General features: G+C 41.3%; 1 protein-coding gene across 1 annotated transcript in view; it reads left to right on the top strand.

Annotated features, from left to right (window-relative positions):
- The window catches only part of mei4 (meiosis-specific, MEI4 homolog (S. cerevisiae)), a 47,029-nt gene extending 34,581 nt beyond the window's left edge, over nucleotides 1–12,448 (top strand). Inside the window, exon 5 of the mRNA XM_014204931.3 lies at nucleotides 11,515–12,448. Within this exon, the coding sequence (XP_014060406.1) occupies nucleotides 11,515–11,793 (279 nt within the window). The 3' untranslated portion in view covers nucleotides 11,794–12,448. The remainder of the gene's footprint in view (nucleotides 1–11,514) is intronic.
- Nucleotides 12,449–13,862: the final 1,414 nt, after the last annotated feature.

Raw genomic sequence — 13,862 nt, forward strand, 5'->3', positions numbered from 1 at the left:
GCAAATAAGACTGTATGAAGTAAGTAATACAAATACTGAGCTATATTGTATGCTCCAAAAAATTGGGAAATTATACTGAAAAGAAATATAAACGCAACATGCAACAATTTCAAATATTTTACTGAGTTACGGTTAAATTAATTCATTAAGGCCATAAATCTATGGATTTCACATGACTGAGCAGTGGTGCAGCCATGGGATGGCATAGGCCCACCCACTGTGGAGCCAGGCCCAGCCAATCGGAATGAGTTTTTCCCCACAAAAATCAACATTTTGCAATGGCCATCTCAGTTTCCAGACTTGAACCCCTTTGAAAACCTGTGGTTTGAATTGAAGAGGTCTCTACATAAGAACAGACAAAGGATATCAATGATCTGGAAAGATTCAGTATGGAGGAATAGTCTAAGACCCCTCCCAATGTGTTCTCCAATCTCATCAAACATTTTAGAGAAAGGATCAGTGTCGTTATCCTCACAAGGGGAGGATAACAGGTGCCAATAATGTATTTTTCATTATTACTTGTTAAACCAAATCTCTTTCTCTGAGCAATTTTATTAGTATAAGATATAACTCTGAATTTGTATTTATTTTATACAGTCTTTTTTGCTCATCTTTATCAGTGATACCAATAATTATGGACAGAGTTTGATACTGAGTTTTGTGTAGAGATCAGGTACCTGTAATATTAGAATCTTAGCATCACTAACCTTATCTGTGGTCTACCCACAGTGCATATTAATTCCATTCAGGCCACATTGGAGGCTGTTTTACCGTCGCCCATATTAACCACCAAATAATTACTTTTTCTGTCCTTCTCTATCAATTGAAGGCCTTTAATTTATTTGTTTATTTGGATCCCCATTTAGCTTTTGCAGAAGCATCAGCTACTCTTCCTAGGGTCCACAAAATACAACAACAACAAAAAACATGACAAGTAACAAAACATTGATACACATTTAAAATACGATATACAACAGCACTACCAGGGTGTCTGTGTGTGCGTGTATTTGTGTGTGTGTGACCCCTCACAGTCCCGCCGTTCCATGAGAGATGCTGTTTAATCCGTTTTTTAAAGGTAATTTTGCTGTTTGCTTAAGTAATTGTAGGTGGAAAGAAGTTCCATGCAATCAAATCAAGTCTAATTGAATTTGTTGCATGCGCCGAATTAAACCGGTGTAGACTTTACCGTGCAATGCTTACTTACGAGCCCTTTCCCAGCAATGCAGAGTTAAAAAGTAAAACTAATTTGCAAAAAATGTCAAAAGGAAATAGTAACACAATAAAATAACAATAACGAGGCTTTATACAAGGAGTACCGGTACCAAGTCAATGTGCAGGAGGTAATATGTACAAGTAGGTAGGTGTATAAGTGACTAGGCAATTCAGGATAGATAATGAACAGAGTAGCAGATGTGGTGTGTGTGTGTGTTGGAGTGTCCGTTTTTTTCAAGTTGACCTTTATTTAACTAGGCAAGTCAGTTAAGAACAAATTCTTATTTTCAATGACGGCCTAGGAACAGTGGGTTAACTGCCTTGTTCAGGTGCAGAACAACAGATTTTTACCTTGTCAGCTCGGGGATTCGATCCAGCAACCTTTCGGTTACTGGCCCAATGCTCTAACCACTAGGCTACCAGCCGTATGTTTGAGTGTGTGGGTAGAGTCCAGTGAGTGTGCATAGAGCAAGTGTAAGAGAGACCATGCAAAAAAAGGGGGGGGGGGGGGGAATGCAAATAGTCTGGGTAGCCATTTGATTAACTGTTCATCAGTCTGATAGCTTGGGGGTTGAAGCTGTTAAGGAGCCTTTTGGTCCCAGACTTGGCGCCCTTGTACCGCTTGCCGTGCTGTAGCAAAGAGAACAGTCTTTGACTTGGGTGGCTGGAGTCTTGGCTCTGTATAATACTGTGCGTTGCCCTCAATTCGTTTTGGACTTGGGGACTGTGAAGAGAACCCTGGTGACATGTCTTTTGGGGTATGTAAGGGTGTTTGAGCTGAATGTTATTTGATTATACAGACAGTCTGGAATTTTTATTACAGTCAATTTTCATCTCATAAAAACTAGAAGAAACGCAGTTAATCTCTCGTCAACCCTCAACCAGGAAAGACTGGCATGCATGTTGTTAGTTCTGTATGTGCAGTTAAAGGCAAGGTGTGCTGCTCTGTTCTGAGCCAGCTGCAGCTTTGCTAGGTCTTTCTTTGCTACACTTGACCATATTACCAGACAGTAATCAAGACTGGAGCCTTAACCTTTTACTGCAGTGGGCTAAATCAGGGTCACATAGTGTTTCTTGGTAGTCTTAAACAAATCTACTTTGAAACAAAAATATACACCTCACACACATGGTTATGGGCTTAAAAAAAGAAGACACCTGTACCATGTCAGATATAGAGTAGAAATGTATTAAACGTTTAGTTTGCATACCAATATTACACTTTATATATACTGAACAAAAATATAAAACATACAACAATTTCAACGACTTTACTGAATTACAGTTCATATTAGGAAATCAGTCAATTGAAATAAATTCATTAGGCCCTAATCTATCGATTTCACATGACTGGGCAGGGGCGCAGAGCATGACTGGGCAGGTTCACAGAGCAGAGGAAGAGATTTAACTGGAAGTGAACCCCCCCCCCCCCCCCCCCAATAAGCAGGCACAGGCCTTTTGACCATAGTTATGGGCCCTGGTCAAAAGTAGTGGAATAGGGTGCCATTTTGGATACAACCACAGTGTGTACCAAAGTCCTGGTGGATAGCAGGCTATGCATTTAGATGAGCGTTAATACTGAGCCTGCCCGCTGACTGGCCGTCTGGACCCAGTATTGTTGAGTTAGTGAGCACTGAGAAGGGGAGCAGCTCTGCTCTGGAGACGGGAGAAAATTGTATTTTTCCTTATCTTTCCTCCTTGTCTGAATCAAACTGTGGGCTTTTCTGTTTCGCCTCCGCTCTGTCAACGAATCAATCTCTGTCTATCATTATATTACTACCCCTTTAGGCCTCTTAGCACAGCTTTATCATGCTGTCTATACTTTTTTTCTCCCAATCTCTGAGATCGTGATGGCTGACTCTCCAATCAGAGAGTGGGACTGTATGTAGTCTCCTAGCTTTAACGAGCCGCAGGTCTAATCAAAACAGCCAATTGAATTCCGTTCAGGGTCCAATTCATTATCTCAAACCTCTGCTATCAAGGTCACAGCACATTATGATTAGAATCCCTGCAGACAGACAGACAGATCAAGTACAGGAGGCCCTGACACCACTGAAGGCAGAGCCGGACTACCGCATTTGGGGTACTTCCTGCATTTCAACACATTTTGTGTAGGAATAATGTGCGGTTTTATTATGCTATTCTACATATTATGTAATGAGGCTGAGAACCCCCCCCCCCAAACAAAAACAAAAAATTCACACATGTATTAGCACACACCAAACAAACAGACACACACACACAGCATTACAAAGAGAAGGGACTAGTGGAAGTTGTAATTGGACAGAAGGAAAGCATGTATTACACAGTGTCATTACTTGTAATAATAACAGTAGCAGCAGATAACTGTATAATAGCAGTGTACTACTATATGATATAAATAACAATATGCAATACAGCAGCTAATGTAGTAGTGTAGCATAGTTAGAGGCTAGCAATGCTAGGGAAAAGCCATGGAGGCAGCCATCTTGGGTTGCATAACAACACCGCAGCCATCTTGAGGCCTATAGTAACAGTGGAGAGAATACTCCTAATGGCCCGGATACTATACTGTAGGGTTGGGCGGTATACTGTGTTTTACGATATATCGGTATTGATGAACGGACCGGTTTGGGTTTTTACTTTACCTTCTATAACGGTTACGCCGTATGTAACGTCCATTTTTATAATTTACTCAGCTACTCGAGTCATCTCTCTCCATGCCGCTTCCCACACAGACCTAGCCCCGCCCCCTGTCACTCAAGGTGCACATTTGTTCGTTCAGTCTGCATTGTCAATACAGCACATGCAACAATATTGACGACAACGATGCTGTTTTCACTCGGCTTCTTAATATAAATCCACTAGCGTTCTATAATTACACTATTAGTTTGTGTTTCTTTCATCTGCAAATGGGTAGTTTGTCTTTTCTTAGCTAATTTTAGGTCTTCTGAGTGGAAACTTGAACGTTGTTTGAATTTTGTGCAACTTCCGGCGCGTGTTTACAGTGAACTCTGTCTGAGGCTGTACCCTTGCCGTTTTAGACAGTAGCCAATAGGCTATTATGGCAATTTGAGCATAATGTAGGCTTATCAGAGTGGCCTACTAACAAATCCAATGAAGCAAATCCCATAACATTTTCACATGTAAATAGCTTTTGATTTTTATGATATAGCCTATATGTGGTGTTCAATGCAGGCCTACATTGCATTAGACGTTTTTACATTATGCAAGGCTTGACATGAATTCATGATTTTTTTACTTGGTCTATAACACCATGGGCCAAATAGGTGACTGTAAATTGCATTGTATTGTGTTGTATGATGCAAGAAACCACTTTACCAAATACAATGTATTATTATGGTCATACAGATAATCAGACAATGTAGGCTACCCCTCAGCCTATTGGCTTATTTGTACATTTCAAGCCTGTCTCAAAATACAACGCCGCCCCGTTAATTAAGACAAAATCTTTTTACCTGACTTGCTTTACAAAGACAGCTTGAAATGTAGCCTACACATTTTGTGCTTGAGTAGGAAGCAGTAACTCCCTATTGCTGACCTATACTTACCTATAACTGGGCTAATAACGCGCTAACTAGCAAAGAATATCAACAAATGTTGATCTGAGCTGATCTGAAAAGCGCATTCACTTGCGGGTGATTGAAGATTGAAAGACTGCTTGTGGGCTAACTACCTGCCAATAGAATTCTACCCCTTTGCGCTCTGGCTCTGCCTACAACAAAATCAGACTCAATCTTACAAAGTTAGATTTGTTTTGTTTTGTTACATTGAAAGGGGGCTGAAATAATGTTGATTCTATCACAGAAAAAGCATTGCTCTATATAGTGCAAACTAATGAGGCAAACTCTGAAGTTCTGCGCAGCCTGGCATTTCTTCTGCGCCGCAGTCCTGGAGGATTGTTTTAGCTTGAAGTTTAATTGGAACAGTTTAAAACAATCAGAATGGAGAAAGATCCATTGAAATCACTTAGAATGTATATGCTGACCCTTGGATGGCATAGGTCTTTATTTATTTTTAATGGCCATATCGCGCTGCCCGACTGTACTGTACCCAGAACTACCCCAAGGGCGTATGTGGCAGGGGCTTCTAACGATCACGGATTACAAAAAAAAAGCCAGTCACGTTGCAGACACCAATGTTGCCCTACTGGACAAGCTAAACACCTTTTCCTCACGGTTCAAGCAAAATGACTCTGAGCTGCCCGAGGAGAGCCTCTGAGGACAACGAGGGTTACATCTCCACGGAGGATGCGTGCAAGTCATTCAAACCTGTTAACCCCTCGCAAGGTTGCTGGCCCAGATGACATCCCTAGCCACGCCCTCCGAGCAAGTGCAGACCAGCTAGCTGTTGTGTTTTTGGACATCCTGTTGTGTTTTCCGTTATCCCCACCTGCTTCAAGATGTTCACTATCATCCCTGTGCCCAAGAATGGAAAATAAACTGATTGACTACCGACCTGTACCACTCACTTCCGTCATCGTGAAGTGCTTTGAGAGGCTAGTCAGACTGCATCACCGCCTCCCTCCCAACACTGAACCATCTCCAATTTGCCTACAGCCCCGACAAATCCACGGACAACCCAATTACCATTGCACTGCACACTGTCTTCACCCACCTGGACAAGAGGAATGCATATGTGAGGATGCTGTTCATCAACTACAGCTCGTTCTTCAGTACAATAGTGTCCCTCTAAGCTCACCACAAAGCTCACAGCCCCGGGACTGACCTCCTCCCTATGCAACTGGGTCCTGGACTTCCTGACGGACCGCCCCCCAGGTGGTGAAGGTAGGCAACATTAACTCCTCCACACTGATTCTCAACACTAGGGCCCCACAAGTGTGCGTCCTCAGTCTCCTCCTGTACTCCCTGTATACCCACGACTGTGCGGCCTCACACAGTTTCAACTCCATCATCAAGTTCGCTGACAACACGACAGCAGTAGGCCTGATTACCAACAACAGCGAGATGGCATACAGGGAGGAGGTAGGCCCTCTGACGGTGTGGTGCCAGGTAAACAACCTCTCCCTCAACGTCAGCTAAACAAAGGGACTGATTGTGGACTTCAGGGGGAACGGGGCCGCCGTGGAGACCGTCAAAAACGTAAAATGGTCAAACCACACAGACACTGTGGCAAAGACGTTACAACAGTGACTCTTTAACCTCATGAGGCTGAAGAAGTGTGGCCTGTCCCCAAGGGCCCCCAGTCTTCTACAGAAGCACCATTAAGAGTGTACTCTCCTCCCTGCCACTACATCTGCCACCCTGTGCATGTGACTAAATAAAAATGGAAGGGGAACAGTAGGGAAGATGTGGTCTATGTCACATTAGCTATAACACTGATATGCATTAGCCTGCTAACACACTACATTGAATGAGACATGTAGCAGTAGTATAGTAGGCAGTAATACAGTAGCATGTTACATTTGAATAGATACAGTACATGCACAGTTGAACCCTAACCCACTAGGAGTCCACTTACATGGTCATTCCATGCACTAACCCAGTGGTTCCCAACCAGGGGTAGTAGGGCCCCTGGGGGTACTTGGCCTATCCACTGGGGGTACATGAGAAGACTCATGAGACCATAGGTGTACTGGTAAAATACACATGAGGGGGTACTTCAGGGGTAGTCCCGGCAGAGCAAAATTCAGTTGTTGGTACAGTAACCAAAAACGGTTGGGGACCACTGCACTAACACACAGTTAGGAAGTCCAGATTAGAGGATTGTCAATGTGGAAAGGGGAGAGGTCCAGTTGCTGAAATGTGATGGAGGACAGACACTCTCAGCCTGCCCTCCTGGGAACAACTGAAGCACCAGCAGGAAATGGGGGCCTGTTACCACCACCAGGTTATACCTCTGATTGGCTGGCCAAGATCAGCTGACCCACACCAGGAGAGAGATCCAGAAGAGGTGTGAATAGGTTGGGGGCAGAGAGACCTGTAAACAATGGAAAGCCGATTCCCCGAGTACCTCTGCTCTCTGCTAGGGTAATAAAGGTCCTATTCCCACTACGAGATATGAAGGAGAGTCTGAAGAGCGGGGTGGTGAAAGATAATTCTACTTTTCAATTCACATTACATCCTTGCCTCCCTCAACTTTCGTTGTGGCTGGCAACACAACATTTTTGGTCCACAGCTCAAATTGACTGTAAATATCACAGTAGCCGCTAGCCAGTAAACACAAACAATTCAACAATAACAACATGTTCTTCTAAAACATATGACACTATTGAATAATGCAACCAAACCATATTACACTTGAATAATGCAACAATTCACAAGCGTGTATGTGCAGACAATTTATGTTCTCGTCTGTAGACTACACTCATTACATTTAGCTTCAAGACCAAAGCACAGAGTTGCTATAAGCGCGTGTCTTCATCAAGTAACGTTAGCCTATCAAAAATGAATGATTAACCCTCTCATACCAATATAAAAGTACAGTAGGCCTACCTTACATTACTCCAAATCAGGTTCATTTTTCTCAATATCACGCAAATCATTTCATGTGGTAAAAGCTAATTGCGACCGACAACGTGGATATAAGTGAATTCACCGCGACAAGCGGTGGAAGCCTATGTAAGCCCCCCCCCCCCTCCCAAAAAGAATCTGACTAGTAACTCATAATTATGAGATCTGTAAGTCATAATTATGATATAGCGAGTCTGGATCATGGACTTTGAAAAAGGGCAATCTGTGATTCAAACAATAACAACGTGGCCCCTCCACTTTATTTGGTAAAAAGCTGAGGAATGGAGCAGGAGAAATGTAACCACTCTCAAATATGTACATAGTCTCAAGGACTCTCACATAGGGATGCAAGGACTGACCATCCATGAGATCAAAATGTATAGTTTTAACCATGTTTTGAAGCTATACAGTGTTTGTTTACAATTATATTGTTTACAAACAATGGAGTTAAACAAACTTATATTTTGGTTTCTGATGGGGTAAGTAAGAACGTTGCTCATGAAGCATTTCTAAGTTACATTCTTCAAGAATCAATGGCTATATATTAATAATTTAAAAGGATGTACCAAACCCAGATTGCCCCTTTTAACAGATTGAATTGAATTAATTTATTAGTCATATCTGATCAGATGTGAACCAGATGTCATCAAGCAGGCACCAACTCATATCGCCACACACACACACACACACACACACACACACACACACACACACACAGACACTGTGATTGACTATAGGATATACAGTACATAAGGCTGTCCTTGAAAGTTGAGGGCCTGATGCAAAGTGCACATTGGATTAATGTGATACAGATCGCTTGAACGTATCTCATTATTATGACTTACTATCTCCTTATTATGACTTACTATCTCCTTATTATGACTTACTATCTCCTTATTATGACTTACTATCTCCTTATTGTGACTTACTATCTCCTTATTGTGACTTACTATCTCATTATTATGACTTGCTATCTCATTATTATGACTTGCTATCTCATTATTATGACTTGCTATCTCATTATTATGACTTGCTATCTCATTATTGACTTACTATCTCATTATTTTGACTTACTATCTCATATGTATGACTTACTATCTCATACGTATGACTTACTATCTCCTTATTTTGACTTACTATCTCATAAGTATGACTTACTATCTCCTTATTTTGACTTACTATCTCATAAGTATGACTTACTTTCTCATTATTATGACTTACTATCTCATAACTCAAAGTCAGATGAAATAAAATAGATTTTGTGTCGGGAACAGACTTCCATAGTCAACGTGCACAATTAGTCTGTGCTTCAATCTGACCAACTGTAGCCTACCGATAACAACCACAGCTGCAGGTAACCTAGAGAAGCCTATACGCATCTGGGCAAACGTAACATCATGTTTTTATAGCCTAAGCTGTGTATTTATAGCCTAAAATAGGCCCATTTATTTATGTTCTGAGAAAATGTCAATGATCAAATGTGGTTTATATTCACACTTCGGGTGGCTAGGCAACCTAGGCCTTTTTAATCACAAATCATTGACTGGAATTAATCAATCAACACAATAGTGATGACATACTGTATGAGTATCTGTTTTATTACAGATGCAAAGGCCTACAGGATGCAACCATGCATACAGTGAGCGCAGCCATGTTCGTTTTTGTCCGATCGCAGTTGTCTCTGTCTGTGTAAAGGGTTTTCATCCTCCCTAGGGTTAGGAGTTTTTCCAGGATTCTTTTTTTTACCATATGACCTGATCATACGCTACAACTAGGGTCCGCAGTTGGTTAGATACCAGATCAGGAAAAACTGGGCCCCAGGAAAACAATTTCCCCCCACCACTCTGGAACCTGTAGTGCCACCTTTGAAATCACCACACAATGTTACAAATGAAAAAACATATCCTATTTGTATGACCTACATTTGACATGTTTTTGGTGGTGTGGATGAGCTTCCATACTTTTACATGGCTCAGTGCAGCCGGCAGCTACTGCGACAATTTCAGAATGTAACAGGCTGTTACTGAAATTTCAGGTAAAAAAAATCTCAATAAAAGTTACAAATATTTGGAAAAAATCTATTCATTTCACCTGTTTCAAAAACATTGCTCTGCTATTACCATTTATATTGTAGGAGTGTTGATTCAATGAGACAATTCTGTTTACACTGCCTTGTTTCAAGCGGGGCAACTGTCGGGCGAGTGTCGTAGCGATCTAGACTTAGCAAGTATGCACGTTTACATTTGAGTAATATGTGTAGCCGACGTTATTTTTTTGTCTTGGAATTGTGTCTCTGACATAGGGTAAGAGAAGGCTGAGAGAAGTGTTCAGGAGCAACTGGATGGGGTTTCTACACCGTTACTTTCTTCTCTGTATATCGGTTATGATGCCCAAAAAGCAGAGAGTTGTTTTAGTGACTCAAAGATTAGAGTACATTGGTCTCCAAAGAGAAACGACTAAGGCTCTTTTCCTTCTGAATATCTCTTCAAGCTGTAAGGTGCCCAAAAGGTAGTTGTTTTAGTAACTCGGTGTGTCTGGGTTGTTTTCCTTCTTCAGGAGGACTCTTATCTGCAGACCGTCGGTGTTCTGGGGTTTGTGAGCTACTCTAAATGTTTACTACTACTTTAGTTTGGCCTCTCAGCGTATTTTGTCTTTGCAATGTTGGCACAATACTCATGTAATGTTAGCCAACAGAAGGCATTATCTGCTTCTGTTTATTGTGCTTGTTCGGTGCTATTCTCCATGGTGGCATTGGTGCAAATAGCTTCCTCTATTATAATAGCGGGATATTTACCATGGGACCTAAGTGGAAAGTTACTTCTGAGGTGAGAGGAACCCAGACCCCCACCGATAGAGGTCTTGTAGTTCATTTCAGGAGTTCCTCTACATTTTAATTTCCCTACCTGCTGCATTATTAATGGGAAAATGTACGATCTTGTTTTCTATGACAACCTATTGGGGGAATAGATTGCATTGCGAAACATTTATAAGCCTTATGATTACCGTAGACATTTGATCATACTTTCCCAGGTTGTTGTGGTTTGGGAATACACCTCTAATACAACGAGAACCACCTGAGATGTGACACAAGCCTCAGAACCTGAGGAGCGGGCGGCAGGTAGGTATGTAGCCGAGCGGTTGAAGCGTTAGACCAGTAACCGGAAAGTCGCTGGTCCAAATACCTGAGCCAACAACGTGAAAAATGTGTCTGTGCCCTTGAGCAAGGCACTCAATCCGAATTTGCTCCAGGGACGCCGTACTACTTACTATGGCTGACCCTGTAAAACAACACATTTCACTGCACCCATTTTATTTATTCATTTTAGTTTTCATGGCAGCAGCCATATTGAGACTATACCATTAGCACCCCAGGGAGAGGAGGTGTATGTTCGTGATCTACCCAGATGGGGTCCGAGTGAGTCAGGCAGGAGAGACTATTTCACATCCTGTCAGCTCTCTGGAGATAGCCAGCAGCCTGGAGCCGCACCTGACAGCCATCTGGCTGCTGTTCTACTCGTTTTCACTCCACACACACAAATAGCACAAGCCTAAACGGCACTCACACACATACACAAATACACGCACACAGTGATACCAGTCAACTGGAATTAGGCTTCAAAGCACACTTTTTGCACACAAGTACATTTTTTTGTCATCAGTGTTTCTCTAAATTCGGTTGAGTGTATATAATTATTTCTCATTTCTCTTTTTAGAAGCCTGTAAAATGACCTGAGAGCAGGTTGAGTTCAAATATTAAGTGTGAGATGCTGTTGGTATTTATTCCAGCCAGTTAGTTTACTTTAATTGCCTCTGTGATGTTTGTGTTTTTCAGGGGGAAAGCAGCGAGGGGCCCAGCCAGTTTGACGTATCCCTGTATGAGAACTCCTTCTACCTGTTCTGGCTCCTGGAGCAGCTACTTCAGGTCGGACAAGGACCTCCAGGGGCCACAGGGGGTACTGGGCACCACTGGAGCCCAGAGCAGAGGGCCCTTCTGGGCCGGCTGGAGCATAGCATCTTGCTCCTGTCCGATGATTTCCCTCTGTACTCCCTCTACATGTGGCGGATAGGGGCTCTCCTCGCCCCCTCCGACATCAACAACACCCAGACCTGAGACTGGCGTTCCAGGAACGAGCGCAGCACCGCCACACGCGTGTAATTCCACCTCCAGATCTTTCTACTTCAAAGGGCTGCAGAAGTTGGTGCAGTTAGTCAAGGAGGATTTGACTAACATAGCAGGAATCAAAAGACAGGACTTGACAGGACTGGAGAATGAGGTGGTGGCTCCATTTGATATTCTCCTCGGAAGAAGAATCTAAAAATAGTGTTGTGGCTCGTATAGTAAGCTAAACCAATTATTATTGTGTGGCAATGTGAGAAAGACTACAGTGGATGACATTAGAAAAAAGGGAAAGCATTACATTTTTAATTAGTTTTTATTTACAGACTGTAAATGTATAATTAACATGCTGAGTATTGTATGAGCAGCTATTTATAGGAACATATTACTGTAAGGAAGGAATGTACAGAATGTTTTGTGCTTAGACATCCACGTTTTAATTTGTTGATTCTATTACCAAGATGTAACATTTTTACTAAATGGATTTCAAGAGAAAAAAAGCCAAAATGTTTGTATTCCAGATTTTCCCCTTTCTCCTTACAGATTAAAGTCCATGTAAATATTTGGCATTTAGACTTTGATTTATTAGACCTGTTTATGGAAGTATTTAATGATATATTTAACATGTTGTAATAAAAATAAATCTGCCATTTTAAAAGCAACGTCCTGCTCTTTACCTGACTTTTCCAAAATATTTGTACTTTACATCGCTCTATTGTCAGAATTTTTACATTTCAAACAGAAGAGCCCTGGACTGGATTCTACTAAGGTAACATATGGAATTGTTTTAAGATTGTAATACCAACGAACATTTAGCTATTTGATTTTGAATTTTTTTATATTTTATGAATAATTTGATGAAACACTGAATTTGGCCTTACTGCTATTAGCCCATAGAAACGCATTGAATAACATTCATACATGGCAAAACAGATAGTCCAAAAATGTATAAAATAAGTTTGTTTTGAAGTGTCTGTCCTAAATCGGAGATATATAAGAAAGCTCAGGAAATTAGTATATCTATTTTTTACACCTTTTTAACCCCTTTTTTGGCACTTTACTTCCATATGCCTTCAAAAAGTATTTGCCCCTTGACTTATTCCACATTTTGTTGTGTTACAGCCTGAATAAAAAATATTTTAAATAGATTCGCTCTCACCCATCTACACACAATACCCCATAATGACAAATTGAAAACATGTTTGAAATTTTTTGCAAATGTATTGAAAATTAAATACATAAATACCTCATTTACATAATTATTGACACCCCTGAGTCAATACTTTGTAGAAGCACCTTTGGTGGCGATTACAATCTCTAAGAGGATTGTACAATATTTGCCCATTCTTTAAAAAAAATCTTACAGCTCTGCCAAGTTGAATGTTGATCATTGCTAGACAGCCATTTTCAAGTCTTGCCATAGATTTTCAAGCCAATTTAAGTTGAAACTAACTAGGCCACTCAGGAACATTCAACGTCGTCTTGGTAAGCAAGTCCAGTGTAGATCTGGCCTTGTGTTTTAGGCTATTGTCCTGCTGAAAGATGAATTCATCTCCCATTGTCTGTTGGAAAGCAGACCGAACCAGGTTTTCCTCTAGGATTTTTCCTGTACTTATAGCTGTATTCCTTTTATTTTTATCTGCCGAAACATTCCCTAGTCCTTGCCGATGACAAGCATACCCATAACAGGATGCAGCCACCACCATGCTTGAAAATATGAAGAGTGGTACTCAGTGATGTGTTGTGCTGGATTTTTCCCCCGAACATAACGCTTTGTATTCAGGACCAAAAGTTATTTTCTTTGCCACATTTTTTGCAGTATTACTTGCCTTGTTGCAAACAAAATGCATGTTTTGGAATATTTTTATTCTGTACAAGCTTCCTTCTTTTCACTCTGTCATTTAAGTTAGTATTGTGGAGTAACTACAATGCTGTTGATCGATCCTCTGTTTTCTCATAGCACAACCATTAAACTCTGTAACTGTTTAAAATCACCATTGGCCTCATGGTGAAATCCTTGAGCGGTTTCCTTCCTCTCCAGCAACTGAGTTAGGAAGGACACC

This window comes from Salmo salar, chromosome 06 (genome assembly GCF_965601325.2).
Source record: "Salmo salar chromosome 06, fSalSal1, whole genome shotgun sequence".
Taxonomy (NCBI): domain Eukaryota; kingdom Metazoa; phylum Chordata; class Actinopteri; order Salmoniformes; family Salmonidae; genus Salmo; species Salmo salar.